Below are 21,211 nucleotides of genomic sequence, written 5' to 3'. Positions count from 1 at the left end.
AAGTACTTATTACACTGAGAAAAAACTGGGGTGCGATTAACTTTTTTTCCTCATAACTTTAACACTATTTAGGTGTAAAAATATATCAACATTTTTTAATGCATATTTTACACCTTTTAAAGGTAAAATTAACATGAAAAAGGGTAACTTTAACCCCTAATACACCGAAAAAGCATAATATTTACACCGATTTCGGATCAATACTGTAGGGTAAAATTAACATTTCCGGAATGTTATTTTAGCTTTTTCGGATTCCTCTCAAGTGTTAAGTACTTAATAAGTTTTGAACATAATGACGTAATTTCAAAGAAATTTATAGGACATCAAAATGAGGCGTCAGCGCTTTGTGGTGAATAGCAAAACAAATACGGCTTAATCAACCTCAACACTAAGTACTTAATTAAGGCCTTTGTTAAAGTCTTTAATTAAGTAGTTTTTATTAAGGATATGAAAGAGCCTTAAGTGAATCAGTGGACAGTGTAGTTATGACGGTGAGGTCTCGGATTCAAAGCTGAGCAGCAGAAAAATATTTCTGATACCATATCAGCTTTGAAATCGTCCCAAAACACCTAAAAACCTCTTAAAAACAGTAGAGACTGTTACACAGAGAGAAATCCAAAAAAGTTAAAATAACATTCCGGAAATGTTTATGTTATCTTGCAGTATTGATCCGAAATCGGTGTAAATATTACGTTTTTTAGGTGTATGAAGTGTTAAAGTTACCTTTTTTCATGTTAATTTTACCTTTAAACGGTGTACAATATACATTAAAAAAATGTTGATATGTATTTACACCTAAAAAAAGTTATGAGGGAAAAAAGTTAATCACACCCCTGTTTTTCCTTAATGTACGAGAACGAGTTTCGCCATGAAAGTGGTAGTTTAGTCGATACAAATATTTACTGTCACTGATCCAAACAGAATTGTGATACGGAGCGGCTACCCGTATCGGGGGTAAGATGAAGTAGGATTGGGGAAACATAAGGGTCTAATTGTGGCCTGGAGAATTGACCCGTGGCAAAGGTACTTAATTAAGGACTTTCGGCTAAGCACTTATTAAGTACTTACCCTAATGTTAAAGAAAAAAACTAAAAAACGCGTGTCTAATTGTCTAATTGCCTAAATGTTGCCAGCAGCTCTGTTTTCGCTAGCAGCAATTTGAAATACTTCTTTCCACAGTGTTTCTATTCCACAAAATATTTCTAAAACTTTGAGGTTATTGGGAAAAATGGGTATGGCAGCCAAAAATAAGAACTGAGTGCTAGTTTTTACGCAATCTAGCGAAATTTCGAGATTTATTTGATCCCTTTCTTACGCTCTGTACAAGTAAATTACAACGAACCATTGATAAAAAAAATTTAAGTGACAAACAGTTCTAAAAATCTAAACAATAAAAATATTTGAGGTTAGGCTTAACTAGAATTATAGATATTATTGTGATTCAACTTATAAGTAATTTTTTAAAGGAAGTAATTGAGTCGAAGATTGCTACTCTGTTTAAGAAAAGCTCAACTTATCTCAGAATAGTAAATTTCCTAGTCTAATCATAGGAAAGACTATCAGAAACTTGACATTGGATCAACATTAATGGGAGACTTTTCAGCTATGTATACATGCGTTTCCTCTTATCACTCCTTCTAGTAGCTCCCATACAAAATGAAGACATTTTTCATTATAACTCCTCACAGAAAAAAGGTAAAATAAAGTCTCTCTAGCCTTATCTATACAAGTTTCTATGCTCACCCTCCTTCTGGTAGCTCCATACAAAATGAAGACTATTTTTATAATAATTTCTTTTTGAGGAAAGATAGAAAACTGAAACTCAGCATGGGATCAAGGTTCATGGAAAGGTATTTAGTCATGTAAATTTCATCAATTTCCTGTTATCTCAGGGACAATTTTTGAAATTCTTACTCGTACTCGTCAGTTCTTTAGTGACCGTACGCGTAACGACTACTTTATGTTATAAAGAAGTCGTTACAGAAGGATTTGAGAGCTAAAAGAGCTGACGGATGCGAGTGCGAGTGATAAAAATTGTGCGTTTCAAATGTTTCACTTAATAGTGAGGTTATGTTGAACTTAACCTCAATGGTACATAACCTAGAGCGAAATGTTTATTAGGAAATATTTGTAACGTTACTTTAAATTGCCACCTCAATTTTTAAGGTAAGTCTTTAAACCCTCTAACTGCATTTTACTGTCAGTAAGATTATAACTAAATGGACAAAAGCAATTTTAAATGAATAGAAACTTAGTAATTGCAGTAAATGTGATTATTGCGATGACCATCTAGAGACGGTCTTACCTGGTAGAGGTATCCCTTAAATAACCTTTAAAGAATAATTCCTATTCTTCAATGAAGATCTTTAACTTTGTTTCTTTAATGGAAAAATAATAAATTCCACAATAACAAAGCAGAGAAATGGTTTAGAATTTCTTTAATTGTAAGGCTTATTATGAGGATTTTTTTACAACCTTTATACACAGAAAAAAATATTTTGTAAAATTGTTCGTAAATGTTTATGAATTCCTACTGGAGACTTACGAAATGCTCGTAAATCGTACAACCCACAAATAAGTTCGTAAAAGTTTGTATTTTTTTCAACAAGCATTGTTCGTAATTGTTCACGAGCATTTTTTGTATTTTTACAAAATGTTCGTAAACAGAGAAAATTTTTGTAAAATTTTGTCATTTGTTCGTGAAATGTTCGGCAGGCAAACAAAATTTTACGAACATTTTTTGTGAGTTTACGAACAAATGTTTGTAAAAGTAAAAAAAATGCTCGTGAAATGATCATGTTACGAACAATGTTTGTGAAAAATGTACAAACTTTTACGAACTTATTTGTTGATTTTACGATTTACGATCGTTTCGTAAGCCCCCAATAGGAATTCACAAACAATTACGAGCATTTTTACAAAATATTTTTTTTCTGTGTATGCAGAAAACTTCGAGAATTGAATATCTTGAATTAGAACATGTTTCTTTTTTTTTCAAATCTCACAAAATTGGAGGTTGATTTGATTTGAACTCATGGAGATGCATGCGCCCGGTGATGAAATATTTAGCATTCCAATAAGGTGTCAGCATAATTTGCAATATTCTCTTGGATCAATTAGTTTTGGCAATGACATACCTCTGTGAAATTCTCTCACTCAAATACAATTGTCTACATGAGAATTTCTCGTCTATGCCATTTATATTAAAAGTTGGTGTATTTGCTTCTAGTTTCATGCCATGGACACACTGCACAAACACAATTACTCAATTGAAACGGCCATGTGTTCGCTGGTGCCATCCAGTGGACCAGTTCTGTGTCGTGATGAAATGGAGGAATGGAGTGCATCGGAAGCGAATTTATTTGAAGAAGCCCTCGACAAGTATGGAAAAGACTTCAATGATATTCGAAAAGATTTTGTGAGTACCTATCGGAAATCCTCATTTATTATCTTTTTTTATAGTATAATTGTCTTCTCCTTCATTCTCAAATGTGAAAGAGAAAAAAAAACATTGCATACTTGAAACTTTATGACCGAATGTAAAATTTGCGAATAGAATGACTGTTGATTGTTGAAATACTTTTAAATTCAGTGTTTAAGTGCTTTTTGATTTAAGGAAAAAGACAGGAGTGTTGTTGCAAAAAAATTTAATTATGTTATTGAAGAAGTTTAAAGAATGTTGAAATTCCTAAGAAATATAATATTTTTCAAATTTCAGGCTTCGCACATAGGTACTCTAGCTTCGAACATTTTATTATCTTTTTTTAGGAAAAATATGAAGTGTTCGAAGATAGATTGTGTGCGAAGCCTGAGAGCTTTCCCCTTATCCTTCTTGGAAAGAACATTCGCAAGAGGTACAATCATAAAGTATCTTGCTTTATAAAGTAATGAGAAAGTTATGTTCTTTCGTTTGATTATTTTGAGTTTACGACTTAAAATATTCTTTAAAAAAAAATCCTAAAAGTGTTCTGTGATACGGGAAAGAGTGTTGAGACAGAATTGATATTTTATTCTTCGCTCTTGTCGATATATTCCCAAATATTTACAATTATTCACAGAAATACTGTTCTACAAATTTCCCCGTGAGAAGTAAAGAATGAGAACTTCAAATGCTTTTTGGTACAATTGAAAAATATTTTATTGTTTAATTTTGGCTTAAGTAAAATCCAAAGATCATCCAAAAATCCTGATTTCTTCCACAGACAGGAAGATTTCAACCATTTCAGTAGGAATGTTCCTCAAATTCATTCTGTTTTTGTTTTCCTTCTTTATTGCACCATAAGAAAACTCAGAGGAGAGTTCTTATTTAATTACTCAATAAAGTAAAGTTTATTACCATTATGTTTCTTAGGGTATGTGAAATGTACTTCATTTTCTTTGTACATTAAAAGAAAGGTAAAACTTTAGATATTCTGCGTGTTTGCCATTTGAAAAGTAGTATTGAACTTTCTGTTGGAATAAAATATGTAAAAAAATTAGGTCACTCTTTAGGACCAAATATTTCAATACAATTTGAAATAATTAATAGGTTGATATACTTCTAAACGGAGGCAGCCAAAATCCCGAAAGCAAAATCCCGAAAACCAAAATCCCGAAAGGGCCAAAATCCTGAAGCCTTCGGGATTTTGGCTTTCGGGATTTTGAATGGGACCCTTTCTAAAACCTACTTCAAGCAAATCACATCTTTCATTGAAATTTCTAAAAGGGTGACTGTGCCATGCTTTGCAAAATGCTCGAATTCGTAACCTGAATGCTGTAACCTGAATGTAAAAGTACTTCTGCATCATATACCGTTTACCGGCTAAAAATTAGTTATCGGTTCATAATCGGTCATTACCGGTTCACAACCGATTTAAACTGTTTCAGAATCGTGAGGAATTCCAAGACCTTTCCATCGAGCTCAAACATGATACCATCTCGTTAAGAAATATGCTTTCTAGAGCCTTCTTAACATTTGACCTTGAAAACCCATTAGAAAGAATAATTCAACAGTTGTAGAGCATAAATTCCCCGCCGTATAGCAATAAATGCTCTGCTAAGGCAACCCTAAATATTTGAAATGCAATCCTCTCGTTCAGTAATAATAACCTTCCCGATTTGAGAGCTTTCTCCGGTTGAGGTTTTTTCTGAACCGATTCGAAGGTATATCAGAGAGAACTTACCGAAAAACCCGTTGGAAGTTCGAACGTTTAAACCGACGAGTTTCACAAAAATGAGCAAGTTCATCAAAAGGACATTTATTTTAATGAAATTGCAATTTAAACATTCTGCTATACTGAAATTCCACAACACTACACAAAGAGATGTAAATTTTGATTTCATGAAATTTTCCTGGTCTGAAAAGCGTGCAAAAGCCGTTAAACGCAGTGAAATTTTCATTAGATTTTGACAAAAAGGAAAATAAGATTTTCTTTTTATCTGCAAACATCTTAAATGTAAATTTCAAAATTTTTTTACTAACCAAAATTTGATATTTTATGCCTTCGAGACACCTTAGATCGGTAAAATTTTATGAAATCAAAATTCGTGTCCATGTCTTTCTCATAAGGTTTGCCTAAGACTATCTGACTCTTTCGGACTCAAAAAATAAACTAAATTTAATTTGAATTTTCGGAATTTGAATTTTGATAAAGATTCAAATTCAAATTAAAAGGTGTGCCGGAGCCATTACATGTCAAATTTATTGGTTTTACTGACCAAATTTATTTACTCTTTTTAATATTGTTTTTAGTTATGAACACAGAGAAATTAGCGTTGTATTACTTTGATCTTTACATTTATTTCTGTCCAGAAAGAGGTAATTTTCATCTCCATTGTAAGTTTTTTTTTTTAAATTCTCGATGAATAATAATTTAGAAAATGGACAAATAATCCTAACCGGCTTATGTAGGTGAGATTTCTTAACGTGAGCTAACTCGGAATGCATGCAAATTCGATTTAGAGCTGAAGTTTGGGGACGCCATTCAGTTATCTTGATTCAAAATCGTGAAATCATACAAATTTTGTATTAAAACCAAAATATCAAGGATTTGGATGGAATGACAGAAAAGTGATATAAGGTGAAATGTAGACCAGAATGTTCTCTATAATTTTGCCGAAGAACTTGATCTCATCAATTAATCTGAAGCCGAGATAATCGAGGTTGTTTATTTCTGAACTCGTTTTTTCGACCAGAGCGCCCCAAGTGTTCATTTGATGAACTTCAACTATATCAAAGAATTGTTGTATTTTGTGAGACTGTCCATTTAAAATCCTATTTTAAGTGTCTGGGTCGAGTAGAGGCAGTCAAATTGGCATCTGAGTGATTTCAAAGTGTTATCAATAGCGTAGTCTAAGCGGAAAATAATGTATGGACAAAATGTAAACACAAATGTCCTCTACAATTATGCCGATGTAATCATCAAGATCGGTTCAGCGATAGTCGAGAATCTCGACTATCGCTTATCAATTATCTCGACTCGAGATAATTGAGGTTATGTGATATTAAAATTGGGTTTTCGACTGTGGCGCCCCTGGTGTTGGTCCCATAAAGTTCAATTGTACAGAAAGTTGTAGCATTTTGTGAGATTTTTCATTTGAGCCCTCACTCATCAAAATCGGTCAAATAGAACCGGAGATATGATTTTTTGAATTTCGTGAAATTTGACCCCTAATATCTCCGGTCCTATTGTAACTACAGCGAATCCACGCCACTTTTTGTAAACTTCATAGCCTAGACTACAACTATGTAAAATTTGATTAACTTGCACAATGGCGTCAATGCACCAAGTTGCAATTTTTATCCGATAACATTTGCCGAAAACAGCAAGTCGATAGAGTAAGTGCACCAAATTTCGACCAGCTTGCAATTCCGGCCACTTTTTTGTTCCTCGAATTTCCATGAATTTTTAATTTTTGCATACTATCGACAAACGAAATGATGTGACAAAGACATTGGAGAAATTCCGGAAGGACAAAGAATAATGAGAATGAAAGTGACCGAAATAGGCCGCAAAGCTATGCCTACATTTTTATTTATTTTAAAATGTTTTAAGAATGATTTCAGAGAAAATAAAAACGATAAATTGTCTACAAGGTTCCAAGTAGAATTCCCTAAAAGAAGCAATAAAAAAATCAATCTTATATTATTACATTTCAAACTTAAGACTTTGGCGCTTGCTCGCAAGTATGCCGAAATTTCGCACACTTACCCTATTTCTTTTAGTTTAGGAGCTATTAAGCTCCAAAGAGCGGCCGTCCGGCCGGGAACGTAACTTAGTCCCCCATATATTCGTGATCAGGAAGTGGCGAAACACATTTAGGCCAAGTTTGAGCCTGATTGGAGGACATGAAATTTTGGTAGGATTATAGTAGGTGAGATTGTTAAGAATCTCACCTAATACGAAGTGGACCCTTCCAACTCTTGAGTTAAATTCTGTATTAACCGATTGAAATTGATTCAGACTTGTTAGGAATTCAAAGACCTGTCGTACGAATCTTAAATTTTCCCAGTCTGGTTGTAAATACGTTTTTTAAAGCTGGTTTTGCTTTGACTTTGAAAAACAGCTATTAGAAGTCGTTCAAGGTCATATAGAAATAAAGTCATCATACACAACTTTTAAGCTATGTCCAAAAAAATGCACAACCGGTCCAGTTTTTTAGGATTAGCTGCAAAAAAATGTTCTAAATTTAGACATCCTTATAATTTGTAATCATTCACAAGAGTCTGATTTTTATTGATTTAAAATAGTCCAAAAAATTAATTTTTCCAGACAGTCCTTATTTTTCTTTGGGCTTTCAAAGTGTTCTAAAGGACACGAAAGAATTAAAAATTCTAAGAAAGCGTACAGCGTACCCTTTAAGAAAAATTAACAAACATCTTTTTAAAAAAAAAATCTCATAAATAATTGTTTCTACACTGAGAGAAATCCGAAAAAGTTAAAATAACATTCCGGAAATGTTAATTTTACCCTGCAGTATTGATCCGAAAATGGTGTAAATAATACCCTTTTTAGGTGTATTGGGGGTAAAAGTTACCCTTTTTCATGTTAATTTTACACTTAAAAAGGTGTAAAATTAACATTAAAAAATGTTGATATATTTTTACACCAAAAAGTGTTAAATTTGTGAGGAAAAAAAGTTAATCGCACCCTCTTTTTTTCCTCAGTGTATCCATAAACAATCAACAATTTAGCGATTTTACATTCGGGCTGAAGGAATTTTTTTTCTGTGGGCATAAATTGAAATAAAATTTGCGGGTGTTTTGTGTGTTTTTTTGCGGTGTGGTTTTTTAGCTGCCGTGGAAGACACTGAAGAATATTGTTGAGTATTACTACATGTGGAAGACGACGGATCGCTATGTGCAGCAGAAGCGCGTGAAAGCGGTAGAAGCTGAGTCAAAGCTGAAGCAAGTGTACATTCCCAACTACACAAAACCCAATCCAGCGGTGATTAATAATACAAAGGGTGTTCTCAACGGAAGCTCCAACGGAAGCAGTGGCAACGATGTACTAGCCTTGACCAGTGGTGCTACGAATAATGCCAGTATTGGAGGTGGCAAAGCGTGTGAGTCCTGCCAGTGCATATCATCATCGCAGTGGTTCTCATGGGGTCCAGCGCTTCTAAATTGCCGCCTATGCTTCAATTGCTGGACATACTGGAAGAAATATGGCGGCCTTAAAGTTGCATCTCGCATAGCTGATAGTGATATTGATGTGCTGAAGAAGCGCACAAATAATGACATGGAAGATGAACGATTGAGTGATTTAACCAATAGACCACCCCATCGGTGCTCCATTGTCAATTGTGGGAAGGAGTTTAAGTTGAAAGCCCATCTTGCCAGACACTATGCCCAGGCGCATGGGATTGCCATACGGTCGGGCTCACCGCGGCCAATTATGAAGACACGAACGGCTTTCTTTCTCTATACAACGGCCGCTACGCGACTCTCTCGCAAAATCTGCAGAAATCTCATAAGGCCGAGAAGGGCGGCCAGACAGCCCTCGTTCGCCATCAATTTCCAGGCCGTCAAGCAGGAATGTGAGTAAATATTTCAATTTATTTCTTTCTTATTCTCAAAGGAATTTTTTTTGACCCTATTCCCGAACTTGAATATTTTTTCTGTTTAGGACATTCTTCTTTTAAAATTCCTCAGCCAAATTTTAATTATTATAAATGCCAGGATTTTATTTAACCCTTAATAGCCTCTTTTAAAACCATTAGCTCTGAAATATGCAACCGGTTTTAGTGTATTTTTTCCCTGTTTTCGTACACATTTCACGAGATGTCTCTAAAACTACGTAGGTTGCCAATTTAGGGTTTTCGGTTGCCTATTCAATATTAAGTTAGCTTTTATTTTGCATTTATATTTTTTGCAAATTAATTCTACACTGACAGAAAATAGCTAATAAACGCAAAAATTTTTTCGGTTCACTAGAAACATATGGGACACATAGGAAATGTCATGCCCTTGTTTAAAACCATAAAAAATTATAAGTAATATTTGTGTGTATGTAAACAGAATTTATATGATTTTTTTTACAAATCTCTGATATTCTTTCATTAAAAAAACAAATAATTTTTAAGATTTAAAAAAAAAATTAAGTTGTAATTCTCTGTAACAAATTTAATATCTTTAAATTTGAGCCTTTTACATCACTTACAACTTTTTTTATTAGAAAGTTCTGATATAAAGTTAGTAAATTTTTCTTATTAGTATTTTTCGTGACACTGACAAATATTTTTTACAGCCTTTGAAAAGGAGTTGTTAAAGAGTCCGAATGCTTTGCGGTACGCTCGAACTTGTGACTTATACGGGCTTCAGACCTGAGACTTAGCCATATGGCTTAACTGTTCTAATTTTTCAACAATCAAGATTTTTTGGAAAAATGTGACTTATAATTGCATAATTAAAGTCGAATTACCAATTAGATTTTGAAAAATCAATAAAATCGGTTGCTGTTTAAGGTTTTGAGACCCTCGAGAACTGGACTAAACCTCTAGTCTGAAGACCGCTTTAGATTCTATGTACACTTAGGGGTACACAGGGTAAGTGTACCAAATTTCGACCAGCTTCCAATTTCGGCCACATTTTTTGTTCCTCAAATTTCCATGAATTTTTAGTTTTTGCATACTCTAGCTCTAGAGATTATACAATGCAAAAAATAACAAAAAATATCGCTTCGACGAGCAAGATGATCTGAAAAAGGCATTGGAAGAATTCCGGAAGGGCAAGGAACTATGAGAATGAAGGTGGCCGAAATAAGCCACCAAAGCTATGTCTACATTTTTATTCATTTTAAAATGTATTAAGAGTTATTTTAAAGAAAACAAAGACGATAAACTGTCCACAAGGTTCCAAGCAACACTCCTTATAAAAAAAAATAACAAACTAATTCAATTTGTATTAAAAGTATTACATTTCAAACTTGCGATTGTATGCAACTATGCCGAAATTTCGCACACTTACCCTATTAATTTATTTATTTCTAATGATAATATTATTTATTATAAAAGATATTTTAAAAAGAGTTTGAGCATTTTGCAAAATTTTATTTTTGACTGCTCTAGGTTTTGTTATGATTACCGGTTCATAAAAGATTAGAAGTGATTTGCAAATTATTTGTAAAATTGATCAAAAATGTATTAAGAGAGATAAAATTTAATTTTGAAAAAAAATTAAACATTCGTAAACAATTAGGACCTTTTTGGAGTGCCAAGGCCTTTCCAACGAACACAGATTTACCAAAAATGGACGAGAAAATCTCTCTAAAGATTTTTCAGTTTTTGACCTTGAAAATCGTTATTAGGAATGATCCAAGGGTATTTCCACATGTTTCATATAGACATAGATTGATCAAACTCATGCATTTATGTGCGATAATATTTCTGTGTTTAGGGTGTATTAGTTAAACTTATTGTAAAAGTCCAAAAGTAGGCAATATTTTAACTAAAAATGATTTCTAAACTAGTTTCGATCCTCAACATAAAAACACAATAAGAAAAAAAACTTAACAACGATATGTTTTAAGATATTCCAAAAAAAAACTAGTTTTGAAGGGAGAAACATCAAGGTCATGTTAATGATTCTTTAGTAAATTTAGGGGAGGTCCGCACAGGGTCCCAAGTCAATATCTCTAACCATTTGGCCTCTAGTTTTGGTAACAGCCGGACAGGACGGGCAGACGGACGTAGTTTATAATCAAGACCTGAGAAACGTAGTTCATAATCAAGGATATAATCTCCATTGATCTTTTGCATCCGAAAGAAGAGCCTGTTTTTACTGCTCGAACTCAAAAGAGAGCAGTTAAATAATCGACTTTTTTTTCAAGTTGTCACCGCTATGGAGCTTAAACGGTAAAAGATACCAACTTCCGGTCTTCGGTGACCCTCAATAACAAAGTAATATCTCCAGATCCAGACGTTTTTTTTCTCTTTCCCCTCACTCTTCTCCATCCCCTTTAAAACCATTTTTTTTTGGTTTATTTCGAAAACTGATCCAACGATTTCTTTTATTTTTGGATATTTTTTGGAGGTGGTTCAGATGAACATTTCGTCTAAACATACCAATAATTGGTTAAATTTAGATTTTTTTTTGGAAAGGTCTTGAAATTTCCAACCCGGATGTAATACAATCCGCAATGAATTGGTAAAGTACCTGTATTTGATCAATATTTTTTTTTAATTTTCTTTTTTCTGTCCGTGAACTTGTAACTCAACTAGAGGCCAAACGGTAAAAGATAAAAAATTCCGGACTAGACTTTTTTGAAAGCTCTTTTAATTCTGAACCCGACTGCATTAGTCACAATCCGTGATGGATCGGGAAGGTAACGGTGCTCCATTTTTAAAATACCGTTTTTCGCATTTTTTCAGTCTTTTGACCCATATAAAAGTCAAACGGTAAGAGATATCGACTTTTAATCTTTGATGACCCTTCCTCAAATGACCCCTCCCCTTCTTGTGTTCCCTATCCCCCGACAATTTTTTGGATATATTTTAGAGGTGGTTCAGGGTATGAATTCTGAGATGGTGAGTTAAACTCGTGATATATTCACCGGTCTGAGATCGTCTTTTCTAAGTATTTAAAGAGACTAAAATTATCATGAAAATTTTAGGATATTTCACATGACACTTTGAATGAAAAGCTCACAAAATACTCACAAAAAGCGATCTTAGAGTGATGTGAATTTCTCACGTGAATAACTCATGAATTTTAGAATTCAGCCCTAGTAGGGGAATTCTGTAATTTTCGTGGCATTGTCACGCGTGAGTTCGAATCCTGACAATGCCATTCGAGCTTTTTTTGTCATATTATATGAGTTCGAAAATGCAATTCGCACTGATTTTTTTTAATGAAATCCCTTTACTTAGTGATATTATGAAAATACAGTAAGTCTTGGTTGATTTGTTTAACAACATTCATTGTCATTTGAATTGCCAGAAATCCCAAATATGTGACTTCTGATAATGCCACGTGAGCTAAAATAGCAATACCACGGCTACAGAATCGCATTTTCGAAAAAGCTCTCCTGAGATTCAAACCCAATTTGTCATATGGCATTGTCAGAGCGTTACAGAATTCCACTCCAGGTGTACCTTACCATACAAGCATATCTATAACTTAAATAAAAGTCGCCATCTTGAATTTTTGAAGATCAAAATGGTCAAAATTTAACGTATCTAGCTCTAGAGAGCCTACTTTTCAATCGATTTGGTTTAATTTGGATTTTTTGCAAAAGTCTTGGAATCAGTAATGTCCAACGCACAATAACTTTTGTTTTGTAAACAAGTTTTTCTTTGACATTTCAGTGAGAGTGAGCGAGATCTAGATCTAGTCATCTCACTCATTCTCATGGGAAATTTTGAAAACATGTTAACAAACAAAATTTATTGTTCGTTGGGCATAATGAATTGGTTTAATTTCCGTAAATAACTTACAATGAACTTATAGATAATTATCTTTCTCGTAACTTGTAATTCATCCCAGAACATTCTTAGAATGATAATTTCTTTTCCAGTTTTTGATTTTGGAATGCTTTTGTGATTTGTGAATCAATTTGATCTCTAGTCGATCAGTAAGCACCAAAAGATCATGCTAAAAACTAATTCACTGAGAACTCTATCTCGTGAGTTCGAGCATTCTGCAAAGCTAGGACGCTTTGTCATTTCTGCGAAGCTCATATTTTTGCACCTCTAAATATTTGTTAGAGATTGGAATAAATGATAATAAAAAATGTGAATATATAGAGAATATTCTAGGTGCTGGAAAATTTCTTCTGGAATTTTGAAAGCGTCTGCTTTGAGACACAAAGTTTCTTTAAGACAAAATCGGACTTTTTCTTAAAAAGACCAGTCTTTAGTCGGTTTTTGACAAGCGCCTGGCAAGTTGGCCTTTTTATATGGAGCTATTTGAAGCCAATTCCTAAATTGATCTCGGGCGCAGCTCACAGTGCTCCAAGGAAAAAAATTATTTATACAAAAATTTAGTATATTTATCCCTCAATACGGAAAGGTATCTTATAATACGGAAAAACTTCTCACTTTTTAAATATTTAGCATAACGATCACGAGTGCAGAAAAACGCATTTGTATGTGAAAGTAAGAAATTGGCTTCAACTTTGAAGGCCACTCGCCGGGGACTAATTTGTAATCATCCAAAAGAATTGAATTTTTCTCAGTTCTGAATAATTAAAAAAAAACACTGTTTTTCACAGAACATTCATATGCTGCTTTGGGTACTCAGAGTCCCAAAAGAGACGAAAGAGTTAAAGACTTAATAATTTCCTGAATTATTATAATAATTTTTAAATTTTAAAGATTTGGTAACATTGTCTTTAGAGGCTTTTTGTGTACGGTTTTGGCTTTTGTTTTCTGTATTTTTATCTGGGATTCTTTATTGTAAGTAATTGTTCGCGAATTTAACTCTTTCCGGACCGCAGAATATGCTGCAAGCCAATTTCACCATTTTTTAATCAAAAATATCTAAGCTCAGGAATTAATTGAGGTTCTACAAAAAATACCTTGCATTTGAACATCCTTATAGTTTGTAATCATCCACAAGAATAGGATTTTTATCAGTTATGAATAAGTAAAAAACATTGTTTTTCATGGAATATTCATATGCTTCTTTGGGTACTACAGTCCCAAAAGAGACGAAAGAGTTAAATAAGTTTCATCATTTTGACAAAAGTGTCAATAGAGGATCCCTGTCGAAAAAGTGTTCCTTCGACCCTATATTTTTTCAATGGGGGTCACCAAAGATTAGAAATTGATATCTCGTATAGTTTGCCCTCTAAGTCGGTAACAAGTTGAAACAAAGCTGATTATAACTGCTCTCTCTTTGAATTTTAGCGGTTCTAGCAGTAAAAATTAAATGAATTAATCTTAAGTCAGTTTAAAGGCTTATTTGGATATCATAAAAATCTTTTACTTTTCAGTTTCTCTGGCAATTGCTGGAAAGACTCTGCCGGAGATAAAGGCAATGCTGGTGTACAGGAAGAAGGACCGAGGAAGTGTAACGCATATTGCAAATCGTTTGGGCAATCCGGGAACAACGGTGGGTGAATGGTTGATTCTGACACCGAAAGAAAATATGCCAAAACCCGAAGTGGTGGCATTCCCAAAGCCACCAAAGCCACCAGATGGTAGTTTGCTGTACGATCGAATACCCAATAAACCTGAGGCTGAGAAAATACCACTGAACACAGCAGCATCACCGTCACTCAAGAGGCGTGCTTACGATGAAGTTAATGGAATCGATAGTAAGTGACAATATTTGGCATTTGCTACCCTCTACCTTGTTCCCTATCTATTAACTATCCCTGAGAGAGAGAGAGAGAGATTGGTTGTCACAAGCAAAAATTAAATGTTTGCTTTGGTAAATTAAAGAGGTGCGGGGGAGGAGGAATGTCTTGTCCTGTATTGGATATAGAGAGAATGTCAAATGAGATGTAAATCAGTGTACTAGATAGTAGATGAACATTTCACTGATGCTGAGATTACTTTGCAGCTCCTCCTGTAGTTGGACCACCAACAAAAAGGCCTAACAAGGATCCAGCACCATCCCATCGACCTACCCAGGAGCAATATGCAGCTATGATGGCTGCTGCAGCTGCTGCTGGTCAACCACTTCCTCGTCACCATGTAATTAGTGCTTTTCCATTTCTCTCTAAATCTCTAGATTAGAACCATTAGTTGTTTGTTTTTTTTTAAACTTTACCTCACTCATCATTTATTAGTAATAGTTAAAGTGGACAATATCTCATATAATCTGCATATTTTTCTGTGTGTTGTGCGTGATTTTCTGTGCAGCTGAATGGGAAGCCCAAAATTGCTCAAATGACGCGAACGGGTTCGGGACGGAAGCAGGTCATCAGTTGGATGGATGCACCTGATGATGTCTACTTCCGAGCGACAGATTCAAGCAAGTGAGTGTTTAATGAGTTGGTGGAAATTTTTTTTTCTGTAACTCCGGTGAGAAAAAAATCACACAGTTTTGGGCGCAATATTTCACGGAAATTTAACAACATTTGATACGGTTTTTAATCCTTTACTGCTCGAAGAAATACGGAGAATATATTATTTTTAATTCAAAATGTTGCAAATTTTTCCTACTACAAACACGCAAAGAGAAAAAAAAATCCACGAAAAAGAAGAAAAAGAAAATTAGATTTTAGATTTTCTTATTCAAAACTGTGAAAAATTCCCAAATTCCGAATTAGAGCATCTACTCTACGTGAAAAAAATTTGACATCAAATTTCCAATTTGTTTTCTCTAAAATATTTATAGAGATTTCGCGGAAAATGAAAAAAAATTGTTTTTTCTATTACTGTAAAAATTACTACGACAATCGCGTGTAATGAGAGAAACTAAATTATTGCGATAATATTTAAATTTCCAGAAATAAGCATAGCAGATATTTCATTTTTCAGCCAAAAGTTGCCTTTTACAACGATTTTATCATTCTAAAATTTGAGATTTTCTGCATGGAGTCTTAAAAATGATAATCGTGGTAATACTCAATAAAAAAAATCCAATCGGGGCAATCATCTTCCAGATGGATCCCTAATAAAAAAATCCAAATTTGATCGATTAAAGCCTCCCCGTCAAATCATTGCTCTGCCTGCCAATGTCGATTTTACTCGGAGGTTTTTTAAATTGTAACGGTATATTCTAGTACATTTAGAGAAATTCTGTAGATTTTCGGCAGAATTTCTGCCTGAAAATCTGTAGATTTTCGGCAGAAATTCTTCCGAAAATCTGCAGATTCTCGGCAGAATTTCTGCATAGGAAATCTGCATAGTCTCCATTGTCTCAACAAAAGTATTGTTGATTTATCAAGACACTGTAGAAGTTACAAAGAAAATGGTATGCTCTGCTTAACAAGCATTACCGATTAAACGTTTTAGATAACTAAAAAGATGCGAGCAAAAATACTAATTTCTTAGAAATCGCCCATGGAATGGTACAAAAACACGAAATTTTGGTCGACACTGTGTTTAAAGTTATCACTTCACTATTCTCTACTTATAACACGACGTCGCAGAATTCTTTATTTTATATAAACACTGTGATATCACCAAGAATAACTCTATTGAATTTTGCAAACTTCAGTGGAAAAAATTCGAATTTAGAGATGTTCGACTGATGAACGATCTTTGCGTTGATAATCGTTGTAAATATTACAATGATAATCGTAGTGTTTTCTCTAAAGTGGAAAATTATTAAGATTATCATTTTTGAGGGTTCACATCAGGAAATTTCAACTAGTTTTTAGTGAGTAGAACTAGTTGACCAAATCTTCACGGACGGCCAAAGTACAAAAATATATTTGTACTAAAAGCAAAAAAAATCCTAAAAGTGGATAAAAAAAATACTTCTTCACAATTGCAAAGCTTCATACCCATAGCAACTGTTTGTTGCAAACGGCAATTATTTAACGTAAAGTGAACGCAAACGTCTAAATTTCATTAAAAAAAAATCCATGATGATAATCTTTAGAAAATGTACTACAAAATTTACCCAAATAATTATTTTCAGGGCATTCTTTTTATGAGAAACAAGGAATATTTTAAAAATCGTTAAGTTTTCAGCATATTTACTTTAAAACGGCAATTTATCCTCAAAATCCCTAGAAAACAGGTTTTAGTACAATCTCTTAACTCTTTCGTCTCTTTTGGGACTGTAGTACCCAAAGAAGCATATGCATATTCTATGAAAAACAATGTTTTTTAATTATTCAGAACTGATAAAAATCCGATTCTTGTGGATGATTACAAACTATAAGGATGTCCAAATGTAAGATATTTTTTGTAGGAGCTCAATTAATTCCTGAGCTTAGATATTTTTGATTAAAAATTGTGAAATTGGCTTGCAGCATATGCTGCGGTCCGGAAAGAGTTAAGTGAACTAAAAGTTTAGTAAAAATTACGTTGACAAACTCCTAAGTATCACAAAATAATCATTTGTCTTTGTAAATATTTTATGGGGAAATTACCGTTTTGCAATTGTTCTAATTCTGTTCTAAACCAAAAATTATGAAAAAAAAAATAAATTGAAAAGCTATGAAATCTTCCACGGGCTTCTGAAAATGTGATTGGCTTATGAATATTAATACCAAAATTTTAATTTTAGTACATACTTCTCTTTATAGCACATAAAGCCTAAGAATTTTGTTAATAGGTCTTCGTATTATTTTCTCTAAATTCTTAATAGAATTTAGAGATTTACAAATAATACTGTAAAGTGTCAGTCTGATTTGATATCCGTCTCAATTTGGGTTTTTAGTACTCTCCTTGGTTAATTGAACATGAAAAGAATTTTTAGAACTTTTTAATCTTAAGCCTAGTTTATGTAGGTTTTTTTTTTAATTATGTAAATCAAAAGCGCTATGAAAAAGACGACTTCACTTCTGCAAATTTAATAGTCATCTTCATCTATCCATTCCAAAAACAAAATATCTTGATTAGTAAATAAACATATCTTTAAGGGACGCTGGGGCAAAACTTGTCAAAACGCATATTTAATTTTTTCACGAGCTCTGAGAAAACTTAAACGTTTTATAATGAGCATATTCTTATAGGAAATTTACTGCTCTACAACATTACAGAAGACTATTATCCTCTATCTCGAAAGAAATGTGATTTTCGAATCATTTTATAAAAGTCGATTTTGTGGAGGTTCTCAAAATTGCTGGGGCAAATTTTGTCAGTCTTTGGATAATTTGTGACGTTTTACTCTCGCAAACGTTAAAAATATCAAATAGACATAATTTTTATATGATATTTATTCCTCTATAACTCTGTCGAAGATAATTTTTCTCTATCTCAACGAGAAATGTGCTTAAATTGAGCTAAGCAGTATTGATATTTTCTGTAAGCCAAATATTCCAAAAATAGAGCTCAAAATTTCATTATTCTTTATTTTACATAATCCTTCCTCGAATCCCTTGAAACTTTGTAAGTTTAAGAAGGTTCATGAAGGCTATCTATAATAAAAATTTCAAGCCTCAGTCTCTTTTATTTTAGAGAAAATAGTGAATATTGAAATTTTCGTTTTGACAAATTTTGCCCCAGTCTCCCTTATTAGTAAATGAACACTTTGAAAGGTCTTTCGTGTCAAAGTAATTGAGATTGAGTGATTGTTTTTGAGAAACTCTGAGAAACCGTGAAAAGTCATTTCTGATAGGTTTTTGGTAACTGAGGTTTCTTCATAGGCGACCTCCGAGTGCTTTTACAGAACGGATTGAATGCAGATTTGATAGTCAATTTTCAGGTGTAAAGAATCAAGTCAAAGAAACTGATTTCGATAGTTTAAATGAAAAGAATAAAGGAGAGTGCAAAATAGTAAAAGACATGTCGTCCACCGCCGACTTATTATTGTGACTCACGCGAAAATAAAACGGTGAAATGAAAATTCAGTGTGTCGTTGTGCCCTGTTTATTTTTTAGAGAACAAGGAATAACTCATAAGCAATCAGAGTGGTTCGAGTTCCCGATTCCCTGAAGTGATATAATACTGTATGGGTCTCCTGGGTTCCCCGTAAGTTCCCCATGGGTTCCCTGGCCAGATTGGCTCCTAATTGAGTTGCGCGTATACGATATTAATTGTTAAACGTCTTTGGTTTTATAAAAAAAAAACATTTTACGTATCAGTAATTGGTCAAATTAGGTTTGATGACCTAAACCCTTGGTAACGGGTGTTAGGGCCTAAATAAACTCAGACTTATCCTAGAGAATATTTAGTTTGTAAAATAGGACGAGGATTAGGTAAAGAAAATTTATGCAAAGGACCTCTAATCCGTGATCCTAAGCCATCAGTGTATGACCATTTGGGAAAAATCTTTCCTGCAAAATTTTAGAGGTTAACTCCATGATCAGTTTGAGTCTATTTGAATCCTTAGGGAAGGTATGGGAGGGGGGCAAAAAAGAAGAATTCAGCTGTACTAGAAAACATTCAAGTGTTAGTTAATTTCTCTTATTCTCAAAGTCCTGATAATTCTCTCTGATTCATAATAAAATAGTCACAGATCTTCTGATTTTTTTTAGTACATCTTTTAGTACAGGCGGTTTTTTCCGCCATATTTGTTCTAAATTTTTTTTCTGCCGGAGTTTGAAAATTTCCACCATAAAATTTTGCTGTCTATGGTGAAAGTGATTTTCACTATCTGGTTTTTAACACTTATTGGTGGACTTTAGACGAGCGAGACGAGGACTAACCTTGGCTGAATTGAGGCGAGCCGCCAGGAAACCATGGAGGAGTCTCCAGGTAAAAACAACGATCAATATGAATCCGACAATTCCACCAATTGCCACTCCACAACCAGGCAGTGATCTTCAGGTTGTGATACTTGACTGACCAGAACCCCAGCCGCATCCGTACACAATGGAAGCTCTGCTCAATTAAAAAAAAACACATACACTTAAAATAAAAAAAATAGATTTCATTGAGAATGGAAGGGAAGAAATTTTAAGGAATGAAAAGAATTTTAGATAAGTCATTCGTTTTATCACAATTTTACAACAAAAAAAAAAGAGGAGAGAATGCGTATTTTTTGGGCATTATTTCAAATGAGATGAATCTTCTGCAGAAGATGCGATGCAGAAGCCCAAGAAAAAAGTCTGTGTGTGAATTTCTGTGGGGATTGACTTTATTTAGGGCTGATCCTTCTACACTAAAAAAAAAACACAAAAAAATACTTTTAATTTAAAAGGAAGCATAAAAAAAATCTTGTATGGTATATTTACTGAGAGACATTAATTTTTCTATAACATTATGAATGTTGGACTTCGAGAATGTGAAGAAAAAAAATATAAATATTGATGAGTGTGTTTTGCGAGGTATAAAAGATTATTATTAAAAGAAGAAAAAAAAAACATAAAAAAGCAAGAAAAAATTAACCACCAAGAAAAAACTTAAGTAAAATTTAATGATAGCAGAAAAACCAATTAATATTTCGATAGAGATTAAATATTAAAAAAAAATATATATATATATATATATAAATTTAATATGAATGATGAGAAAGAGAAAGAATTCCTAATCTAAATTATTATTGTACACTTACACGTAATAATTATAACTGAACCAAACTATTGGGATACATTTTACTACACCTAACCTAACAGGATTTTAAACACAAAAAAAAGTCAAGTGAAAGTCTACTATTTAAAAGAAGAAAAAAAAAGAAAAACGTGGAAAAATTGAATGTAATTGAGAATCACATGCAAGAAACTGATTAATCACACAATCTTTTTTTTTTACAATAAATTATTTCACACTCAAAGAGATAACAAAAAAAATATTCTCAAAATATATATAAATGGAAGATGTAAAATTTTGCTAATGGTCATTTTTTATTATTTATATTTTTCAATGAAAAAACACAAGAAAAAATGCAAGAGAAAAAAAACAAAGAAAATTTCTATTTTGTGGAATCGTGTGATTTGCAAAAGCAGAGAGAAGGTATCACTCACAAAAGAAGTCCCAAGAGATGTGGAAGAAATTGGTGGAAAAGAAACAATGGACACAGATACTAATAGCTGATGAAGGTGAATATTAGTAATTAAAAGTATTTATCTCTGTAATGAAACAAGAAATTCAAATTATTTTCTATAAAACAGAAGACAACATTTTTTTTAGCCACGTGAGAAAGAATTGATGCTTTTTGCATTAATTGAAATTAATTTGTGCAAATTGTGATTTTTTTTAACTAATATTTTTAATTTTTCAGCTG

At 33.1% G+C, this 21,211-nt stretch overlaps 1 protein-coding gene across 1 annotated transcript in view; it reads left to right on the top strand.

The window, feature by feature from the left end:
- Positions 1-19,968, top strand: part of LOC129798630 (metastasis-associated protein MTA3) — a 66,830-nt gene extending 46,862 nt beyond the window's left edge. The window contains exons 6-11 of the mRNA XM_055841873.1: positions 3,230-3,418; positions 8,274-9,018; positions 14,415-14,738; positions 14,987-15,120; positions 15,289-15,404; positions 19,674-19,968. Of these exons, the coding sequence (XP_055697848.1) occupies positions 3,230-3,418; positions 8,274-9,018; positions 14,415-14,738; positions 14,987-15,120; positions 15,289-15,404; positions 19,674-19,833 (1,668 nt within the window). The 3' untranslated portion in view covers positions 19,834-19,968. The remainder of the gene's footprint in view (positions 1-3,229; positions 3,419-8,273; positions 9,019-14,414; positions 14,739-14,986; positions 15,121-15,288; positions 15,405-19,673) is intronic.
- The last annotated feature ends 1,243 nt before the right edge of the window (positions 19,969-21,211 follow it).

The sequence above is a fragment of the Phlebotomus papatasi genome, chromosome 1, assembly GCF_024763615.1.
Source record: "Phlebotomus papatasi isolate M1 chromosome 1, Ppap_2.1, whole genome shotgun sequence".
NCBI classification, from domain to species: Eukaryota; Metazoa; Arthropoda; class Insecta; order Diptera; family Psychodidae; genus Phlebotomus; species Phlebotomus papatasi.
Note: the sequence above shows the minus strand (reverse complement) of the source record. Positions and strands in the feature narration are given on the sequence as shown.